This window comes from Anser cygnoides, chromosome 4, assembly GCF_040182565.1.
Source record: "Anser cygnoides isolate HZ-2024a breed goose chromosome 4, Taihu_goose_T2T_genome, whole genome shotgun sequence".
Taxonomy (NCBI): domain Eukaryota; kingdom Metazoa; phylum Chordata; class Aves; order Anseriformes; family Anatidae; genus Anser; species Anser cygnoides.
Window position 1 is genome coordinate 13,766,722 of NC_089876.1, and position 23,354 is coordinate 13,790,075.

At 37.0% G+C, this 23,354-nt stretch overlaps 2 protein-coding genes across 4 annotated transcripts in view; one reads left to right on the top strand and one right to left on the bottom strand.

Annotated features, from left to right (window-relative positions):
• Positions 1-5,042, bottom strand: part of ZBTB49 (zinc finger and BTB domain containing 49) — a 19,538-nt gene extending 14,496 nt beyond the window's left edge. Inside the window, exons 1-3 of one of the 3 annotated variants that reach the window (XM_048048321.2) lie at positions 4,539-4,846; positions 3,668-3,841; positions 415-1,520 (exon numbers count right to left, since the gene is read on the bottom strand). In XM_048048321.2, coding sequence (XP_047904278.1) covers positions 415-1,520; positions 3,668-3,819 — 1,258 coding nt within the window. In that variant the 5' untranslated portion in view covers positions 3,820-3,841; positions 4,539-4,846. Of the gene's footprint in view, positions 1-414; positions 1,521-3,667; positions 3,842-4,538; positions 4,847-4,921 lie in introns of those variants that run through there. The other 2 variants (XM_013179916.3, XM_066995642.1) reach the window with 2 other exon arrangements.
• LYAR (Ly1 antibody reactive) lies at positions 4,973-14,121 on the top strand. Its single transcript, XM_048048349.2, has 9 exons — positions 4,973-5,092; positions 5,664-5,850; positions 7,224-7,338; positions 9,074-9,181; positions 10,069-10,152; positions 10,752-11,097; positions 11,377-11,481; positions 12,366-12,451; positions 12,763-14,121. The coding sequence occupies exons 2-9, from the start codon at positions 5,729-5,731 to the stop codon at positions 12,895-12,897; spliced, it is 1,101 nt and encodes a 366-aa protein (XP_047904306.1). The 5' UTR covers positions 4,973-5,092; positions 5,664-5,728; the 3' UTR covers positions 12,898-14,121.
• Positions 14,122-23,354: the final 9,233 nt, after the last annotated feature.

A 23,354-nucleotide genomic window follows, 5' to 3' on the forward strand; every position in this document is an offset into this window, starting at 1 on the left:
TAAAAATCATGAAAATTGTTCATACTAGGAGAAAAATATAAACTAATTAAGGAGTACATTCGACAGGTTAAAAAGAAATGACCACCAAGCTCTAATCACTTCTGGTTCACAATGAATATATGATGAGAGAGAACTGTGGTTTTCAAGAATACTTATAATGTTTTCTTCTATCCATTTCCACTTTTTGTTATCTGCCTTGGACTTTTGAACAATCTGACAAACTGACTAGAAATGCCTCTTCTAAGCGCACGTCAAAAATTAAATTTTCATTGAAATATCACACAATGCCCCTCGAAAGAGGGCTCTAAAAACTAAAACTATAAATAAAAGCTAAATAAAACTAAAGCGGATACAATAAGATAATCTCATTAATTCAAATATTTGGTCTGCAGACCAAGTTACCGATTACTGTACCTGTATGAGACCTTTTATGAAGTTCCAAATTGCTTGGGTGTTTGAAAGCCTTCCCACATAATTCACAAGTATATTGTCTCTGTGACTGAAGAGTCTGCGACTGGCCTTCTTGTTCCAAAGGCCCTTGAGATCTTTCAATTTCAACAGTTTGTTCAAAATTCTCAGAATTCACCAAGTCTTCAGCTTCTTTTTCTTCAGTAACTCTGACATTTGTCATGTCCACAGTACTTTCATTTACAGATTCATTCACTCTTGTTATTCTACTGTCATCACTTTTAGGCTCAGGAGGGTGCTCTGCAGATTTCTGAGATCTCAGAAAATTTAACTTTTTGAGGTGCACTGCCTTTTTCAACCGCATCTGTTTGGTGGGCTGCAAAAGTGCACTTTCTGCATCTTGATCTGGAGCAGCTTCATTCAGGGACTGAACCAGAAAGTTTGACGGTAAATGATCAGAGGTGTCCAGAATACATTCAGAGTGACTGACAGCACAAGAATTATTCTCTGCTGTGTTTATTTCTGTAGATGTGTTGTAAGAAAAGGATTGTTCTGTCACCCTCTCCTGATTAGAGCAAGCGTTTTGCTTATAGAACTGTTTGCTGTAAAAGTTGCGTAGTTTATAATAGTAACTTGGTTGCTTAAATGGAAGCTCTGTGCAGTTGCCATCTAATGAGTCGTGTGACTGCTTCTGTACATCACCTGAGGGTGCATGAAGATTAACAGACTGCGATGCATGAGAATGGTGGTCAGCCAAGACTTTATTAGCTTGCGTGTCAGATGAGCATTCATGTAATAGGTTTGTTCCATAACTGTCACTGGCACAGCTAGTATCCGCACTCAAAGTGTTATGCAGAGAAAATACACTACTACAAGGCATGCTGGCTGTTTGCTCTACAGCTGTAGAAGATTTTAAAAAGGTGTGGCAAATATTCAACACGTTTTGCACTTGAAGACACTGTGCAATGTCCAACATAGCTTGTACATTGTCCTGACTAAGATCCAGATGAGAGGTATACATGAAGTCCAAGATCTGGCCTATTCCACCTACATTTTTAATGTCCAAATGAAAGACATCATTCTTCTGGCCTGAAGAATTCTGAAAAAGGGTCCTGATAAAATAAGGCAAATATTCAAACACAAAAATAACTTACAAACACTTTTATGAAAATATATATATATACACACACATACGCTTCAAACAGACTGCCTAAGAATCAAAAACTTACACTAGATGGTCTTACCTAGACTGCTGTGTTTTTGCAGATGAACTTCTCAAAACTGCCTGAATAAGTCTCATACTATTAGCCCTACACTATTACACTTAAAGTAGAAATCAAAGCAGAAGATCCTTTAAAACTTTTTGCCAATTTTTTTACTGTGTTGAAAACACACCCTATATTTGCAGTTCCTTATCCAATGTTATTTAAATATTAGGTGCAGTCACGCATTTGTGGACTGTTTGCAAAAGTTGATTGACCCAGAACAATGTTTCCCCTTCCATCATGGCAATTTGCTAGTAAAAAGGAGAAGGTGGACCTCAAAGTCAGCAAAATTACTCTTTTCTGACAACCAAGCTTGTCCATTAACCATTACCAGTGAACCTTATTAAAAACTGCTCGTTAGTTCTTTTTCAGCAAGTAGACAACGATGGTAATAGTAAATAAGAGGATGGCATTATTTTCAATTCTTTTTGTCATATCACCCCACGAGTATTTTTTACTGGTACTGAATGAGAGCCGAGTAAAAGAAAAATGAAGAGTATAGGTACATGAGCCTAAAACAGTAGCTCAACCAATCCCCGCTGAATCATCATTGTATCCTTATAGTGTCTGAATTCACAAGGCTTCTATTTGATGTAAAGTATTCTCAGCATCAGAGCTGTAGATCTTAATATGCATAACTAATTCTAGACTGACTTGGTACTCTGTCTCAGTCCAGAACTTCATGCTCTTCTATTAAAATCCTCAGTTTCTAACCTGATAATTCCACAGATGATACACACACACAAACTTACATGTATGTATATGTGTGTGTATATATATGATGTATATGGGGTCAGGTCATTCCTATGTAGGTAGCCTGCTACACCAGGAAATACCCTGAACTTCAAGATTCCTCAGCTTGGGTTAACTCTCAAATCAGGTTTGTTGAAAGCTAGGCATAATACCAATAAGCACTGAAACTTCAGCAAATAAGAGCCTAGGCTTAAACTTCAGAAAAGCAGTTTCAGGTGCATCCCTGAAACTTGTCCTATCCTCATACTTACACGCTACTCTGAAGTAAGTATCTGCATCCAAATTTTTCATAAATCCGGCTCATATTATCTAAATTAAAACTAGAACTGTAATAAGTAGATCTGGGTTGAGAGTCTAACTGAATTAACCACTTACATCCTATTGATTTTGAAAAAGATTTGGGTGCCTAGCTCTCTTTGACTACTTTAAAAATTTAGTCTTTGGGCACAATTCTACTTCATCATCAGGATTACAACACTACTGCAGAAAAAGCTGCCATCTTTTTTTCCCCTGTTCGTAATATATGAAATAATTTTCTTCTATAAGAATCAGTAGTCAAGGTTTTGAGATGTTTCAAGAAGCAAAGTCAAAAAAAGCCATATCTAACAGCTTACTCGTAAATAAGGTAAACACTAAGTTGGGTGACTCAGCATCCCTTGAAATTTTGGAGGTCAATGGGAGGGCCATAGAAAGAGGAAAGAAACCTGTGACATTGCTTCGTGAGCCACCTGTATAAGACACAGACATTGTGTCTCTGATAATGTGTTCTATGTAGAGGTTCAATAGTTACGTATCCACTCAAATTTTATTTCAGACTCTACCAAACAGAAATGGATGATGTGAATTGTTTCATCCGTTATATCCCTTATCTATCTCTGCTCGTGTTCAGTACTACGCTCCTTGTAAACAGTTATCTTTTTATACTGAAATACTGATTGCAGGCCTCTGCCAAGAATCCATTATAAGAGGCACTGTAAGCAAGTAATGAACAAGAAAATTCCAAACTCAGTGTAGTAGTTAATTATGTACACCCAGAAAATAAATTAGGATGGCCACAGTTTTTAATTCAATGTAATATATGATACAGATTTATCTCTGGACAAACAGTTTAACTTTTTATCTGCCCCTCTAATAGTTACATTGTCTAGAACTACTAGAAAAAAAAAGTACCCTTCTCAGAGAAAACCTCAAATAACAGCATTTAGTTCACTTTTTTAATAGAAGAATTTTCTACCACATACCTGAAATATTGACTGAAAGCAGCTAATACATTTTTGTGTGCTTTGAAGCAGACACCTTTTACCACCAACATGCAGTCACAGAGAAGACCCTGAATGCGCTGTTCATGTAGCTGCTGGAGAAGATGACAACTATGGCTAGCAACAGTGTCCATGCTAGAAAATCACTTACATTACCTACAATGAAATAAAATGCTAAGATGAATTTTAAATATTAAACTTGCAAAATGAATTTAGAATACGAAGAACATTTTCACAACTCCTTTTAGCTCCCAAAGGAAACAGACTTTAAACAGTCTAGGCAGGTCTAAACTGGACAGTTTAAACTGCCACATGAGCTCTAAACACATTTGTCTGTTTAAAGATGAGCGATAGTATTGTTCACCAGTACAAATTAACAGTATATACACAAAATGTTGATTTTAATGAAATTTTGCTTATGATAAAAAGCTTCTGCAAAAACGTGCTAATGGTGCTGCCAATAAACTGAACTCTGTAACCACAGAAAGAGCAATTCACACAACTCTGAGAGTAAGTTTCTAAGGTAAAAACATACCAGACCTAAAAACCCAGTAGTATTTGTAAAGGATACCCACAGTTACTTCATCCTCTAACCTGAACAGGGGGAACTCTGTAGCAGCACTGTTTGTATCATACTCCCTGCTGCTGTAACTAGGCCCAATGCCCACAGATCTGATTCATGAGACAAGTTAGTATGGCAATTCTTTGATGTAATAAAATGTAAAGTCTCTTTAGAGTCACTTTTTTAACAGGTTGAAGAGAAAACAAGTAACATTATTCCCATACAATACATTTATAGTGAATTCTATGCTTCCTTTTTTCAGAAGCAAGATGAAACTCCCTCCCAACACACCTGTAAATATGGAAGGACACCTGCAGGACAGTCTTCTAATTAATAAATGAAGCAGAAAAACCGCATTGGTTTAAACTGGAGAAGTGGTTACCCTCATTCTCGATTCTGATGAGCTCCAGCATTTTAATTTACTGTTACACTGTGCTTCCTTTTCTCCTGTCACATCAAAGCGGGTTAGCGTATTGGCCTTTTTTCCCCCTCCTATTTAACCATGTCTTCCAGCAGGCTTTAAAATAAATAAAGCAAACCCGCTTTCCAGCACACCGCCTCAGCTATGCACGTCCCCACCCCAGGGCACCCAGCGCCACCCGCCAGCTTTGAGGTGCAGCCTCCAGGCTCCCCTCAGCCCCGAGGGGAAGGAGCCGGCCCTGCCCTACTCTTACCGGCTCCGGCCACCACCCAGCTCCATGCCAGCGCCGGCCCCGGCCTCTTCCGCCGCCGCTCTTTCCGCTTCCTCCCCGGCGGAGGCTCGGAGGAGCGGGGCGGAGGGAGCCGCGGGCCGCCCCCGGCGCAGGCGCGGAGCGGCCGGAGCGGGAGCGGGGCGGCGGGCGCAGGCACGTGCCGTTGCCCTGAGCGGGTTGACCTGGTGGCCCGGGGAGCCGCGGGGCTGGGGGCTGAGAGGGGAGCCCGGGGTGGGGGGGATCGGGAATCGTTGCCTGCCAAGCGATCGGTTCGGGGCTGGGAGGAAGGCCCGGGGTCGGGGAGAGAGCTGGTGGGAGAGATATGGTGGGGATATGGGGTGCTGCAGCCAGCCTGGGTTGGGAAAGGTGCTGGTGAAAGCCGAGCTGGGGGACTTAAAGGGAAGAGGTGAACTTCACGATGAATCGCCGGTGGTTGTAGTCAGAGCTTGGTGTTTTTTTTTTTTTTTGTTAAAGGTGGGCAGCAACGTTTGGCAGCCATAAAGTTTGCGGACAAACGAGAAGATCCGGGGAGTTACTGCTTTCGCAGTTACTGGTTTCGGGGTTGCTGGTTTCACTTGTGCTCGGGATACCAGACAAAATGAGTTTTTCCCGTTGAACGTTTTGCACGTTCAAAATCAGCCTGCTTTAGATGTTCAACGATTTTCAACCATCAGAACTCTTCTTTCGAGTTACAAAAACAAGGCCCTCCTTTTTGTCTTTCTAGGGCTGTGCCTGTGTGGAGGAGAAGGATCGTGCCCGTTTGAGAGGAGCTGCCGCCTGGTCACCAACATGGTAGTTTTCACGTGCAATGCCTGCGGAGAGTCTGTGAAGAAAGCACAAGTTGAAAAACATGTGAACATCTGCAGAAACTGCCAGTGCCTTTCTTGCATGGATTGTGGCAAGGATTTCTGGTAGGTAAATTCTGGGAAATAGCCTCCTTCACTCTGCAGTGGGTGTCACAAATTTAAAGTTTCTCTGTGGTGTGTTAGAATTAACTTTGACAATTTCTGGGTAATTCAAATTTATATTTAAAAGTGGGAACATTTATTTCAAACTTAATCATCCAAGTGTGAACAAGGGCTTTGGAGGTTTTCCTACACTAGCAGTAAGACGTGCAGCAAGGCTCCTTCCACTTGTCCAGAGTGGAAGCATGAGCAGCTTTTGGCATCTTTCCTGATGCTACCTAGACATTGGCATAAGACCGACAAGAATCATGATTTATCTTGCTGGGATAGCCATTAGCAGTAGGTAAAGCAGGCATGGGTACTGAATACACACTCAGACCACTTCTACACACTGGATACTACTTCTAGGCATTGCTAGAAGTAGTACTGCTATGCTCATCATTACTTAAATGTTTATTGAAGTATTAAGTTAGACAGCTGAATATTAAAATTTAAATCCTTTGGGGGAAATTGTGGATTTCCAAGATAGAGTATTGGAAAGTTGCCTAACAACCAAGTGACATTAGAGTGTTTGCAGTAAGAAGCTGCTATTCTTAGGCATTGTGATCTGTGACCAAAGGACAGTTAAACCACATTGTAAACAGAATTGCAGATTTATTTTTTTTGTTACTATTATTTCATCATTTGATTCACAGCTGTTTTTATTCTGCTACTGCAGAGAGAATGAAATGGTCAGTAACATCCAAAATGCTGAACTTATCACTTCTCATAAGCACTTCTGTCTCTTGTCACTTAGAAGAAAGCAGTGCTACTATCTGCTTTCAAAATATGAATGTATGAATTTGTCTAAGAAAATAAGATTATTCTCAAATAATGGTTTTATTTCCAGGTACTTACTTCACTGACAAAAGATTAAGATTTGTTTCAATTGTTCCTTTCTGGGGGCACTTACACATTGATTAGAGCTGCATTACTACATTAGTGTATCCATATTAAGGAATTATTTTTTTGCAAGCATTTTTACCCGTTTTATTAATTTTAAAGTGTGTCAATGTGAGTCATAAAACAGATATTTGCTAGAAGCTTTGCGTATTACATGAACAAATGTGTGTAAGACTTACTAATAAATGATCTGAAGACTCAGATCTCATTTTGATGAGAGTCAAATTCCTGCTGAATGCTGTAGCATGACAAAACGTAAGCAGTCATATAAGCATGTACTTAACCATGTTGAGCTTTTCATGTATGAGCATTGACAGTATTGAGGCATAAATGATAGATACTACCTATTACTTCAGTTTCTTGATTACGTAAGTGTTACATAGTTTGTAGGACTGAAACACTTTACAGAACTATAGTTAAAAATCTTCTTTGTTCAGGGGCGATGACTATAAAGACCATGTGAAGTGTGTAAGTGAAGACCAGAAATACGGTGGAAAAGATTTTGAAGCCAAAGCCAACAAAGGAGATGCTAAACAACAGGCGTGGATTCAGGTAAGGTTTATATTAAATACTGATATGATAAGTAACTGTTGATGATAATTTTTAATGACATTAGAGAAGCTCTACTGGATAAAACCAAAGATCTGTTTTTCTCAACATCTGCAACATTCTTTTGGCAATTCCTTGGCAGGTCTATTGCTCATGCAGGTAAGAAATACACCTTGTGTTTGTTTCGAATGTGTCTTCTACTAGTTTTTACAGTTCCACTCTATCCTTGTGAAATGAGGTTACAAGAACTACATAAACTCTTCAAGATATGGATGAACTGTAGACTCTGTCACAATGATGTTTGCTGTTTCCTTCTTTGTTCTTAATGACTTTTGTCCATTGTTTTGCTTTTTTTTTTGGTTGCTGCTGATCATTGTGCTGACATTTTCATGGAATTGGCAATTTCAACAGCAAGATCTTACTTCTAAGCACCAGTGGTCAACTTAAAACCTGTCATTTTAGATGTGAAGATTGTTTTCCCTAAGCATGCTGTTTTACATGAGTTTGTGTTGAATTTAGTTCACCTTTTTACTACCTAGTCACTCATTCTCATAAGATTTTCCTGGAATTCTTCACAGTCCTCATCCTGAATAGCTTCATATCATCAGGAAAATTTTCCTGCCCTCTTCTCAGATCATTTGTAAATATGTTGAATAGCGGAGCACGTATCACAGGAGACGTCTCCTACAATTTCTGTCCTAATAACCTACCCGCTTACAGCTATTAGTTTCCTTTAATGGTTTTAAGAAGGAACTTCCAAACATGTTTTTAAAACACCATTAAATAAAATCAGTTAGTTCATCTTTGTCCATGGATTTGTTGACTTCTATCTCATATAGAAGACAATCCAACAAAGTACTAAGTACTACATTCATTCTGAAGGCATATGAAAAATACTGTTAAAGTCAACAGGTTAGTATCATTGTTGAGATGTAACATCATCAGAATTTCAAAGGCAGTATGATGTGAATGCTGTCGCTATGAAAAATATCAGTAGTAAGCACCTTCTGCACAGAAAAGAGAGGAATTATTGACCGGTCCATAAAACCTTTCAGTAAGCAGATTTTCACAAGTAGAGGAAGGCTCTCCGGTGTCCAGTGGCTGCATCTTTAAATAATGGTAAGCTCAGAGTACAGTGAGCTTTGTGCTGCAGCAAGCAGCGGTGCTGTTCAAGTAACTGCTCCAAGGCCCAAGCCTGGCCCTCTCTGTGCTGTTGTACTGGCACAGGTAGCATAGGAATATGCCTGAACTGCCTGTGGGGATTAATGATTGCGGAAGCTGCAACTGCTGCCAGAGGAAATGCATTTCAAACTGTGGCCTGCTTTTCACAGTTAACTCCAGAAATTAAAATTCTACAAAAAGCGATCAAGCAGTTAACAGTTCCTTTAATCAATGCAGGCCCTTTTCACAGGACTCCGTTGTATGATATAGTTAATTTACTTTAAAATGCTCTTATTATAGGTTGTAACTTTACAGCAGAAAGCATTGGTGAGCAGTCCTGCTTGCCTCTGCTTAGTGCGTAAGTATGAATATTTATACAGGTAACTGATGCTTATTTAATCTTATGATAAATCTAAAGGTTAGTGGTTTTTCTCATGCTTATTGAATGGTTTCAGCAGGCTGTACAGTCTGTGTGTGCTTTCTGTCCAAGGTGTTTCCAACTTGCATACCTTGCATGCATCATTTGATTGTTATGCTGCTTTGCTGATTTGATTTCATTCTGGTTTTCTTCGTTCAGAAAATTCATGAAGTTATGAAGAAGCCAAATGTCAACCCTAAAGTGCGGAACATTTTGGAGCAAATGCGTATCTTTGATAACATTCCAAGAAAAAAAGTAAAATTTCAGGTACGTTTTAAGAGATTTCTAGTAATCCGTGCAGTGAGCTTAAAAATAGACTTTCTTAGTGAGTGACACTCTTTTAACAAAGGTGATACAAATTGCTTTATTTGAGCATTGGGAAGTGGATGCTGTAATAGCCAAGTTTCAAATAGGATATGTTTGAAACATATTTCTTTTTTCATAAAAGGACTCTATGCAGTTTTCATTAGTTGTTAAGCCAGAGATTCACAAAGTTTGTCAGACTTGGAGATTAGGCTTGGATGGTTCCATGTATAGGCTTGTTCATTTTTCTAAAAACTTTTTTTTAAAATTTTCGATTTCTATTGAATGTCCATGTTCTTAGACACATTTTTAAGGAATTCTGATTTCTGTGACTCTGGTTTCTTTGAGATACTCTTTCTTTCAGAATTTTCCTGTTGCTCAGCATTCTGACTTAATCTCCCACAAAGGATGCTTCACTGAATTTTGCTTCACAGACATGGCAGATTCCAAATGTTTTATCAGTATGTTGTATCAGTAAAGAATTACAACTTAGCCTTTTTTTTTTTCCCCCTTCCACTGCCAAAAGGTTTAGCAGGACATTAACACGATCAGCACTGTTAAAAAGCTTGAGGATAGTCTTTAATATTAACCTCTTCTGGATTACTATTGGTGAGACAACTGAAAGGCATGGCATAGGCTTTAATATGTAGGTACGAAACAAAACAATTTAGCATGGAGTTCTAAGGTATTCTTAGAAAGTAAACATCCAACCAGATCTTCATCACAAGAAATAATCAAATTCTTAAATTTAAAAAACCAAGAACTGAATATATGGTAATCGAGAAAAAAATGAGAGATGCACCTTTTAAAGTTATTGCTTGTCTGTTGTTTGTTTTTTTTTTCCTGCACAGAATTGGATGAAGAACAGTTTGAGAATTACTGACAGCACTTTGCAAGACCAGGTGTGGGATATTTTTTCTGAAGCAACCAGAGATGTAAGTTAAGTCAGATGTACAACATCAAACAACAAGAATGCAGTTAAAAATGTTTATCTGCATAGCTCTTAAGTTACAGGAGAGACAACTCTTACTACTTTTAGCAAACATTTATTAAAAGACTACATGGACACTTCTTTGAGCTGCACATTGCCTATCACTTGCATTCTGGTAATATGACTAATTGCTAATAGCAGTTTCAGAAAGGTATCTTTGCCTGCTGACTAGTGTTTGCTAACTAGTATTTTAATGTAGGAAGTACCTAATGCTGTGTCTTGCCATATTCATGTTTTCTGGTGTTCGCATCAAGCTTGTGCCCTTAGAAATTCTGATACTACATTTTACATGCCTTGAGAATTGAGTATTTAAACGTGTATCAATCTAATAAATACACTATTTGCATAATACAACATATTTTGTAGAACATAGAAAAATAAAATTAAGTAGATCGAAATATTTTTGTTGCAAGATAACACTTCTCCCGTGATGTTAAGACTGAATTCAGGATATTGGTGGTGTTCATGAATAATATACTGAATAAAAGTTGCATTATCAAAAAAGGCATGTAAAAATTGTAATAATCTGTCTTTCAACAAAAGGTGTCAGGCAAAAAAGAACATGACAAACCACAACAGAAGGAAGAAGTCCAGTCTGCAGAAAGTGGGGAAAAAACAGTGGCAAAAGAAAATGGAGTTACAGATGATAAAACTGAGCGGAAAAAGAATAAGAGAGAACGAAAAGAAGAGAGACAAAAGAACAACAAGAAGGAGAAAAAAGAATTGAAATTGGAAAACCAGCCTGCAAGCTCAGAAACAAAAAAGAATAAAAAGTCTAAAAAAGGAAAGGAGAGCTTGGAGAATGAATTTGAAATAAATGGAAATGGCCATCAGAATGAAATAGAAGAGGAAACAAATAGAAAGAAACGCAAACATAAACATGCAGAAGGTATCCATCCTACTTAATATATTATTGTGTTAAAGAGACTTTTGTCAATGCCTTAAAGATCAATAATCTTCTTCAGTAGAATTTTTCAAGTAATTAATGCTACACATACAAAACTTGATTTATTTTAAAATGCTGGTTGCAGTCAGTCGTTTTACAAAATGTGAACATCTTAGCCAATCCAATCTTCTTTTATAAGAACAGAAACTGTCTTTAAAGAACTTCTCTTCTAGTTCTATCACCTTTTGTGAATGTTTATTTTCATTCAATTTTCACCTCTAGAGGAACCTCATATCACAAAAAAGAGAATGAAAACTGAAAGCATTTCAGAAGACATGGAAACAGAAAACACCAATGGCAATGAAGAAACTGTGGGAACAGATAAAGGTATTCTTAAAGGGGAAGTTCTAGCAGTTAAAAAACTGTTCTGCAAAAGACCTAGTGCAGAATATAAGTGCAATGCTTCTGCAGCAACCCATGAAATAAGTTGTGCCTCAGTCATAGCATTCTGTTCCAGAGGAAGTAGTCTGTGCTACATTTTACACCTGAATGCTGAATTCTCTCATGTTACTTTTGTGCTAGCAACCTTTAGCTACGCTTACTTTCGCTGAACAGTGAGGAATTTGGCGTATTTGTTTCGCCATGTTAGGTTTCTTCCCTGCTGCCATGCACCTTAGCCAATATAGAGGAAAAATGATGGCAGTTTTGTCTCTCTTGTATTTGTGTATCTTTTACAACCCCATGTTTGCTCATTGAATCAGAAATTTCAGGTTTATCTGTGTTTGACCTTAGCTTATGCTTAGGTAAGTCAATGCCCTTCATTACTGTTGGGGAATGCCCGTACTTGAACACACAGATCGTGTATTTGGAAGGTTACCAATTAACGGCCTCTGAAGTGGGTATTGTGTGAAAGTCTCTGTTTGTGCTGTAAGGGTAGCAAGATGGGATCTTCCCAACTGTTCCTGTGTTATGTAACGGTTACTGCTTTATAGCTGAAACCCAGAAGTTCAGTAAAAGCAACCCTGACCCGAGTTGTTCAAGTAGTACGTTGATTCTTCATGGCTATCCTATTAAAACCTTAAGAAACTGCACATACTGACTTTATGCTTAAGATGCCCTGTTGTAGTAGGGTCAGTAAGGTAACAGTGAACTGTGATGGTAGCTGGAATGGTTCTAGAAGTAGTAGATTGAAGGCTTGTTCCTACTAAAGAAGACTTGGAAATACCTTATTTTACTTACAGTGTTATGTAAATTACTTAATTATTCTCTAGGTAAATTCAACTGGAAAGGAACCATCAAAGCTGTTCTGAAACAGGCTCCAGATAATGAAATTTCAATCAAAAAACTACGAAAAAAGGTATAGTAGAACACCTTTTTTGTTCTTAAATCTACTTTGGTCTTGAGATTTTTTTTAACTTGAAAAATATTTTTTTTTCATATATGCAAATATGTTTGACAGTATTTAACAGAATATCAATTGACAGAATGTCAGCTGGACATGTTCTTTAGAGCTTACTAGAATAGAGGGGAAATACAGTGCAGGAAATTCTGCAAAGGAACAATAACGTGATAGATTCCATGGTACTTCTAATACATTAATATCAATATATTTTTGTTCTAAGTGGATCATCTTTACTAACTGAAAACTCCTTCTCTTTCTTTGTGCAGGTTATAGCTCAGTATTACGCAGTAGCTGGTGAGCATCACAAATCAGAAGAGGATATTCTAGTCATATTTAATAAGAAAGTGAATAACAATCCCAAATTCAAAGTTTTAAAGGACAAAGTGAAGCTCCTGAAGTAAGAGTTTTCATACTTTCCATAACATTTGCATTTTAGACTTAGAGACCGAGTCAAATGCTCCTGACAAGTGTACAAACATCATGCATAGGTCTCAGTTTAAATGGTTTGTGTATATGATAGCAGAATTTAAGACTGGATTCCTCTTCTTTTTCTAAATTTATCACGAAAAATTTGGGAAGTACTGCATATCTCTTTTCAGATATTTTATTTTTTGATTTTTATGGAAAAGTATATTTTTTTTGTACAAGTTTTAAAAGGCATTGAAAATAGTTGTTGCCTGACTATATTGAAATTCTTCCAGTAATGGACATAATTTATAGGCATGGATGTTTTTCAGGACTTGGATTGTGTGACTTTTTATAGAAACTATTGTAAGAGCAAATTTTCATATTCAAAACCTCACTACGGAATACGTGTTTTGTTGTGGTACAGTTTGAAATGGTAGGACTGCTAGCCCCTATGTGCACTATAGCTTATATACACAGGCTTTCATCGCCAGTTAATTTTGTGTTGTAAAATGCATAATTACAGTGTCTGTCAAGTTTGTGTATATAATGTTGCACGTTCAGTGAAAATCTGAAGACTGTTACCTGTACATGCATAGCTACTTAATGTTTTAACGAGTAATGCAACCAACTTTGCTGTAAATGGTGTCACAAGACCTAAAATAAATGACTTTAAAACACCATCTTAAATAAAATAAATATTGCAGTTTACAATTAAACAAAGACTGTGCACGCAATCCATAAAGTATACATAATTTGTTATGTTGCAGTCACTGAAAGAATTTTAAAAGGCCAGAAATCTTAAAAGAGACAGAGTTACGTGGGGAAAGTTACTTGTTTATAGGGTTTATATGTTTATAAGTTTATAAACATATATAAATTTATAAGTTTATAGGGTTTTAATCATATGCAAAATACTTCCAGACAGGCAATATCCTTCCATGAAGTAATCTCTTAAGAACAGTAGTGGAAAGCTAGTGAAAATTTCTTGCAGTAGGTGGTAATGGTGTTCTGGAAAATTACGTAGTGACTTCAGGAAGCTATGCAGATGTACATTTATAAAATTCATAACTAAAATATCAGAATTTATAGAAATATTGAATATATATTAAAAGCATGAAAACTTTTAACTGTCTGATACTTTGGGTCCAGTTTTTCTGAGTATATATTTGTCTTGTTTATAAGAAAACTTGAAATAAAAATGCCTAATAAGTTTATAAGGTCTCTTCACTAAATGCTTGTTGTTGATTCATGCGAAAAGCTTTGGAGATAGATAAATAAAACTTTTCTACGACCATGGAGAAACTTGGAGAAGTTGTTTAAACACATTTCAAAAGCTTAGGTATGTGTTTTTGTTTTGTTTGTTTTTAATTTGGGAAGGGACATGAATAAGGCCTTGTCAGTGAAACTGACGTTAATACAGTGCCATTAATCTTTTCGCTTTCTATCTTACAACAAATATTGATGTTGCATAAAGATCCTAAATAGTTCTGTTACAGTAATTGTTACAGTTTTTTTGTTTGTTTAGAATTCGTTCCAAATCATGCCCTTTTCTTACTTCTTATCTTCCACCGTTGTTGACTGTAAAATATTATTGACACAAACATGTAGAAATTATAGACATTTGTATAAAAAATAAGGACATTTGCTGTGCTTTGCTAATTATATCCTAGGTTCTTGTGATAACCCAACAGTCATGGGTGCAGTCAGCAACAGCTGCTACAAGTTGTGGCTGCTAATTCTTTGTGATGTCTCCATCCTCTTCTTCCTACCTTCAAACTAAGCTGTAGTATCTCTATCCTACACTTCAAAATGCCAATCTCAGGGTTGGTTTTCTGTTTATCCACCTCCACTCTCAGCCAGCTGCTTTTAATTGCCTTTTTGTGGGAGTGCATGTCGTAGCTCAGGTCAAATTGCGAGTGGGATGGCACCAGCTCCCTCTGCCCAGTGCCTTGGGTAGCAGCAAAGTTGGTTACTCTACTAGTCGGCAAGCTGCATTACCTGCCCCTATTTTCACTAAAGGCCTAAGATTCATGTGACGTGCTCATGAACTCATCAGTTACATCATTTTTTACTGGTGTCAGACTGCTAAGGGCAGTGTGGATTGTTCATGCTATGCATTTAAAGATAAAGATTCATGGCAAATTCTTATTTTGGAGTTTGTTGCAAGCTATCTTTCACAGGTTGGGAGAATGACAGTTTATTGCTCATAAAAAACATTGGCATTTTCTAATGTGTAGACAAAAAAGTGATCTGTATCAGATGAAACGCTTTAAGAGCCTAAAGAACCTTTGAAGTTGTACTACAGTTGTATTTATGCAGGTGAACAGATAACCAGACATTTACATGGTTGCTGTCATTTCGGAGTTCTAGTGTCTCATGCTCAGGGTTTACTTCTGATCGCTACACAACACCTGGGAATGAGGCAAAGCAGCAGACTAAATGATCAGAAACACTACACATTGGTTTAAAACGGAAAATAGGGAATATAATCTCAAAATGACAATACACATGAGCTGAGAAGGATTTGTCCTTGACATTTTTTCCTACTGTAACTTGTGATTTTTAATGGTTGAAATGCCTGACTTCCACTGTGCGCTGACATTGTTGTGCTAGTAGCGCCTATGAGGGACTATAAATGTGACTTTGCATCTTATTCTTCCGCTCTCTCTGTACAGGGCAAAGCAGATCAAGCTACCAGTCAATTTTTATGTAATCATTTGGCAGATATGGAGCAAATTAATGCCTCCTTATTGATGGTCAGTAGTGGGAGTTTACTATGGTCATGCTATAATTAAAGTATTACTTCATTATATGTTATTGGAGTAGTATTTATTACCTTTTCCTAGTCTATTGGCAGAAAAAAAGGGTGGGGGGAGGAATATACCTTGCAAGTTAGTGTATTTTTCTTTCTGCATGTTCCTGGAAGTACTATAATATGGTAGAGGAGGCTACACTTCTAATTACAGATTCCTTCAAGTGCTACTGAAGCCCATATACAAGTTACGTACCCTGCATGCTCTTCTGTTCTTTAGTGTGTTGTTTTTTTTAGTTTTTTTTTTTTTTGTACAACCTTAAGATTTAGCAAATCCAAGGGGGCAACAGTATCAGTTTATCTGAAGATCTCTGATTGCATTCAGATAGCACGCAATATGTAAAAAGGATTATTCTAGACAGCGTAAGAGCACAGCAGGGTACAGCCCACGGTGTTAATTTGGAAACTTGCTGATTGGAGTTTAATTAATACGTTCATTAAACAGTATCTGATCCCAGCTTTTCAGTCAGGTGATTAATTTTATTGAACAGCTCTTAAATCCTCTCCTGAGTGACTTTGGCATCTGTAACCTTCAAGAACACAACAGGACTTTTATCCACCTGTGCATACATGTATTTGAAGGAGGAAGCTCTAACTCAAAACTGCAGTGGTTCTGGGTGTTCTGAATTCACTTCTTGTAGCATTTTTTTAACTTTCTTTTCCACAAAGCGTGTGTTTAGCGGACACTGGTAATGTTAGCAGTCACAATAAGTTGATGATGAACAATCAGATGGTATTAATACAGCATTACAAAATGTTCAAGAGTCTGTTTGTTGGCTTTCTAAATGGCATACTGCATCTCCATAAGATACGCATTATCACTAAAATTTTCCTTTCTAAAATAGTGCGTTGGAACTTGGATGTCTTGGGATGAAGGAGGAAAATGGAAGTACTGTAAATTAGAAGAGTGTTTAAAGCTAGTGGCTTTCTTGATAAGTACAGCATCAGAATTTAATCACTGAAGAGAAAAAAGCTTCAAAGGATGTCTACTTATTTGTTGTGCTCAGCACTCCACTGTGCGGGTGCATTAGAGTAGTTCATTCTTCTTTCTCCTAGTGAAAACCAATCCTCCCACCTGGTGCTACAATCCGATTGCATCAGTACAATGCAGTCAGACCCCAACATGAGTAGTGGCTCATAGCTGATGACCACAGGATACAGAGACCCAATACATTACTTCATTCGGAAACTTCTAAAGCTGTAACACTCACCCTTATTAAGGAAATAAGAGAGCAAATATTAAACTTTTTGTGCAAGATAAGCAAAAAAAGGGCATATTGTTCTATACATTGAGCTGTATTCACAGGTCACAAGATATCTCAATCAATATATTCAACGTTTGTCCCTTTCTTCTCCCAGTTTAGTTTTCAAGAAAAAACAAGAATAAGTCCTCTAAGTTTCTTTTCTGCTCTGTCAGCCAAGAAAAGCAGCATATTGTGTTTCCTAGTAGTACTTCTACAGGAAGTGTCATTTTATATTGAATTCTAAAGTTCACTTGGACTAGAAGAAGTTTTATTGGTAACTGTTCTTTGCACTTGTTGAGATACAATTCCTTTTGCCCCTGTATCCTACTGGTTTTCTTTGTACTTGTTCAGATACAATTCCTTTTGTACCTGCATCCTCATGCTTTTACAGTCTCACAGGGTAAGGACTGAAACGCCCTGAAACTTTTTACTTAGATTGTTGGGTTCTTTTCTCCCCAAGACTGCAGATCCCAGACATTAGTCCTTATGTCAAACAAATTTTACGGTTTATTTATCTCTCCTTTTTAATTTATACTACAAGACTTGGAATTATCATTTCAAATAGAGACTCCACACAGCTCCTCTGACTGGAGATTTTGTGTAGCGACAGCTCTTGATATTCAACTCCCCCTCTGAGCTATATCAGAAGTAAAATAACTGCCTTCATACACAATCAGTTTTATCATACCCGAAATGACTTGAAATAAACAGAATAACAGAAACTGTGTCTCTGTCTGCCTACCCACCAGTGCTATTCACAGGCTTTTAGGTAGAATGCATTGCTACTAAAACAGCATCAAAACCCTAATTGAAGCCTGATTACTGAGTTAAGCTCAACTCTCACATGCATTTGTTTTATTAGAAAAGAAGGTGCTTTTAAACATAACTACGATCTTCATCTAAGGCAACGTGAATAAAAGCAGAAGAGAACGCATGCTTATTGGTATCTGATAGGATGTGCAGAGTAATACTACCAGCAAGAAACACAGGGAAACTGATACCTCATATTTTCTTTTAAACAATCAAACTAACAAAACTTCATTGACAATTCAAAATGCCATTACAATTTGCTCTGGAAACAAACATTTCATTGGTCCATCCTTCGCTATTGGATCCCTTCTTTTGGAAGATCATACAAAGCGTAAATCTACACTTAAACCTCAACACTTCCCCTTTTGTTTTTACGTTTTAACACTTCTTTCTCCTACCTGGGTATCAGGACTTTAGCCTAACAGACTCTTTTTCCACTAAAATGCATGAAGTGCTCAATCCATCCAAAAGCAGTGAAATCACATCTCATTTAGATGACAAACAATGAAAAATAACACCAGAAACTTGCCTGCATTGTAGATGGCTCAAAATATGTGAATTTTACTCCTTTGTTCTGTTCTTTTAGGAGCCATGTAATGAAGTCCTAAGATCCAGACATTATTGTATAAATAGGAAGCATGAAGTGCACTTTTATGTGCTTGATTTTCTGCCTTTCTGATGGCCTTTGATTCTTGATGATAAGGAATTCAAGGAGGAATATTCTGCTGTTGACATTATACAGTATCCATGCATGACAAATCCAATGTTTTTGGAGGTTGAGACAGGACCAGAATTTTCTTCTAGACTTTTCTTTTTCTTTTTAAACCATTAAAGCAAGTGCTGCAATGACTGAAGCCAATAGTTATTTTACCAGTGTTTCTGCCTTGGACTTCTAAATCAATTGCCAGTGTAAATGCTTTTACTGAATTGTACAGACATTTCTTATGCTTACAGGGTTTTATTGATTTTTTTCCCCATCTATCCACTCTACCATTTACTACAAGGTATTTTACGGACCCTTTGTTCCTACAATTTTCCTGTTTTACACCATGAAATGTGTTTCCTTTTTCTTTCTTGCTGCTGCAAAACTCTCTCACCTATTCTACCTTTGACAATTCAGCTTTCTGGTGAACAGTGAGTGATTTCAGAGGTTAGACAGCAGCTTTGTCTATTTCATTGCTGCAGTCAAAAGTCAAATCAATGGCAGAGAGGGCATTAGACCATCCCCCCAAATAGCTAATATGCTACCAGCAGCCTAAAAAAAAAAAATTGCCTCTAGCAATATAAAAATAAAGCATCAAGTCTAAACAGACCAATACTCCTAGAGTAAGGAGTAAGCATCAAGTGTAAATAGAGCAGAAAGTTCTAGGAATAATAAATTTGAATGCCCACATGCCCATACCCACAATTGATGCATAGTCTTCCTGCAAAAAATAGATCTGCTTTCATTACTCAAAAAAATGTATACTGTAGGATGTTCCTAAATGCATTAAGTAGTATGAAAATCTTGTCACAGTGTTACAGATGTGCATGGCTGCACAGGCATTTTCCTCAGTGAGGAAATTGGTTTCAGTAATTCACAAGTGTTCCCTTTCCCACCCTCCCACATCTGGCCATTTGCTTTTGCCTATTTTGCTGTCCCTGCAATTTTTCGCAGGCTTTTAAAACCAGATCAAATCCTCAAACTGAGAGGTATTATATACCACTACTTGGTACTGAGTAGTCAAGAACAATTATAGGTGGAGTATTGCTGCCAAATGCTTTGTATCATTAAACTGTAGTCTTGGGAAAACATTTTGAGAGTCATTGTCCTCCCTAAGAAAGTAAGCACAGTTAAGTGAAACTAAATTCAAGAAATGATCTAGGAGACACGGTGGGCAGATTTATTTACCAGCTTCTAGCAGATTTTTATTTATTTTTTTTACACATTTGAAGATCCAAGCTGTAACATATATTCTTAATATAGATTATAGCAAAAGGCAAGAGTCAAACATTGAAGCTACCTGAGATTTTCAACAAGGATAATTAAAGGTGTTGACTTCCATCAAATGGGTGTATCAGACTAGCATAATGCTCTGGACCAGCTACTTTTTTGTAATTTGCATTGACAACCTTCAAGGTGAAGAATAATATAACTAGACAAATCAGATTACATTATGTGGTGCCTTCTTTCTCAGTTCCCTTAGATGCCTTCTTCCCCTTTTTAACAGTCTTCTTTATCTTTTCTCCCTTCGTTTTGCTCATGAAGTTCAAATGTTTGCATGCTTAAAAAAGGTAGTGCATTGTCCATATCAAACACTATTATATGTATTGTTTCTTTCCTTAAGGGTGAGGTCGGGGCTGTACTGTCATTTAATACTCACCTGAGAATTCAACTTGAGTTCAATGGTTTGTGTATGTACAACATTCAGACTAGATTGAGTTTTAACCTTTGGTTGTTTTTCAGATCTGCATTAAGTTACTAACAACATCACGTGCTTTCAGTCCTTTGGTGACTTTTTTCCATTGTACAGAATTAAAATAAAGGAATGCTAGATGAAAGCAAGGAAACAGCAGTGCTATTTGAAGGCTGTCTTCTTACCTGGATGATTTAGACAATGCATTTGCTTCTTTACCCAGTGTAAGCAGTGTACTGCTTTACCCCAAGCACAACGTTCAGAAAAGATCGAGAATCATCACCCATCTATCTTTTTAGTCCTAATTGGGGAAGCAACAAGTTACTACTTACAGTATTATTTCTTAGTTTATGAACAGAAAGCACAGAGAACATTGCACATTCACTCCTCAAAATTAAGAATACACCTACATTATAGCCAACCTCCTTTAATTAAAAATGTCCTACTTAGGTAAGAAATGAAGAAAATTTCAGGCAGGTTTCTTGTCAACACACAATATTTGGGTGCATTTAGTTAATGACTTTTGTAATGGGGAAAATGTCACAATATTTACTGGAATATCAGAAAACTAATTTGACTTTCTAAAAGTGAGAAAGTAACCGAGAAACCTAATTCTAAAATTTATATGAACCCAGTCAAGGAATATAAGAAGATACCATTTGTGTGCCTCATTATGAGTTACTTTAAATCGAAATTAAAACAACTAGTCAGTAAATGGCAAATACTCAGCAAACACTGAGAAAATTAATTTAAAAATATACAGCTAGATCACAAAATTCAGCTTTCATTTATAATTAAAAAACTCTCAAATAACTTACAAAACATTATTTGTTATTTAAAATAAAAGAACCTGAAGGTGTTGAAATCAGTTTCTGAAAACATGGGAACAAGTCACGTCGTGAAAGATGAGGAAAATATTTAACACAAAAATTTCTGTTAACTCCAACTTTTGTACATTTGTTTCACAGAATCTTCAAATCCACAAATTCCTTTCACAGTGTTAAATATTTTTTTTCAGATAGAGCACCATATTTTAGAATACTTCTTAACATTTCTACAGGAATTCTTAAACTTTTATTTGCAAGAATTAATCATCCGTACCATGTCCATTGTTCAGATGCTTTGTTAATTAGGTTGTTGATTATGTAACAGTCTCCGTTCAGCTCCTGATCACTATCTATTCTTTAACAGATTAATAACATCTGAATCAGAGAAGCTCTGTGAACAGATCACAGAAAACATCTCAGCTCTACAAACACTGAACATGAGTGGTCCAGGTTAAGGTCAACAGTGACTCAGGGACGGGAAGCTCTTATTTCAGGTCTTTGCACAATACCTACTCTGTAGGTAAACAGGAGTCTTCAGTTTACAACACTAATGCATCTTAACCTTTTCAAACACACATTTATTTAATTACTACATTTAAATCAAAGATATTTCATTTGAATAGCTTTTGCAAAGAGAATGCATGATTTCCTTTGTTTCTTATTTGAATCACTAGCATGAAAGTGAAGGCTGAGGTAATCATTTCTCAAAGGAAGTAAAACAAAGAAACCTCTATTTCATTGCTAAGAAAGCTGAGCTCAGAGGCTCCCATGATCTGTTAAATTCAAAATACTCAATTGATCTAAATGAAAAATAATTACTGTAGTCACTAAAGACTGTGATGTGGTTGATCCTTATGTAACACATGTTCTAAGAATAGGAAAAACAATTTCTTCTCACTATGTAAAATTCAGATGCAAATGAAAGCAGAAAACAAAACAAAACAACATTCCATCCTTGTATCTTTTAGGCTGAATGTACTCAAAAGTCAATGCAAAGTAATAAAGAATAACCAGAACCCTTCCTTTGCTCCTCGCTAGAGTCTCACTCATCTGTAAAACTGGTAATAGCACATTTAGGAAAACACATTGTCCAAATTACCATTAGCAGCCGCTTTGCTGACAAGTTAACACCTACAGGTAGATTATACAATGTAGTGTATCTACATACCAGGTTACATGAAAATAGAATCATAGAACAGCCCAGGTTGGAAGGGACCTCGAAAGATCAACAGGTCCAACCCTTTATGGGAAAAGGAAACCTAGATGAGATTATCCAGCACCTTGGCCAACTGCATCTTGAAAGTCTCTGCTGATGGGGATTTCACCACATAAGTGGGTTGCACTACATAAGCAGAGGTTGTTCCAGTGATTAATTGTTCTCACTGTTAATAATAATTTCTTATTTCAAGACAAAAATGTCTCCCAGCATAGCTTATACCCCTTTCCCCTCGCCTTCTCCATATTTCTCCTTGTGAAGGGAGTGCTTTCCTCCTTTTTGAAGCCAACTTCTTAGTACTGGAATACTGAAGTGAGGACCTCCCCAAGCCTTCTCTTTTCCTGGGCTCTTTGGTTATGTCAGCTCAGGTACAGGACTTGTCTTTTTAAAATATACGCCTTGAGTAGCTTAAGTAATGAAGCCTCAATTCCTTTATCACTGCAAATTATTGTCCACAATTCCCTCATCATAACTCCTGTGCCTTGTTTCACCCTTACATTGGGCAGGATGCAGCAGGTGCTGGAGCTAAGTGCATGCTGATGAGCTGTGCAATCATGCTGTTTCAACTGAATATACACAAAGAGCAAGTGTTACTCTTTGAATATACACAAAGAGCAAGTGTTACTCTTCTACTAGCAAAACACACAGATTAACCCAAATTTTCCATTATTCCAGCACCTACAACTCAAACCAAATATAAGAAAAAGTGTTAGCTAAATATATTGAAAAACTTGGTCATATGCACTTTTAGGGTTATCATTACAATAGTTACACCAATTTAAGTGTATTGAGTTGTAAGGCTGCTGTACTGAATTAGGCTATATTTGCAGAAGGCCTACTATTTCATCAAGACTTATCCTAGTTTTTTCATCCACTTCAAAAGGCACTTGATAAGGTCATTAGTTAATCAAGAGGTTTAGAAGTGCTTAAAAACAGTCAGAGCACGTCTACCTCATATACTATCTAGTTTCTACCTGGTAGTTTCTACCCTTGTGATGGCCTGAACTTTATAAAGGTTTACTGATAAAATATATATTTACTCACAGCCTACATGCCATTCTTTTTGCTTTTCCTGTTTTCTCAACATGAAGTAACAGACGTATCTGCAAAACTTCTATGTTGATGAAAGCCATGCAGCATGCAAG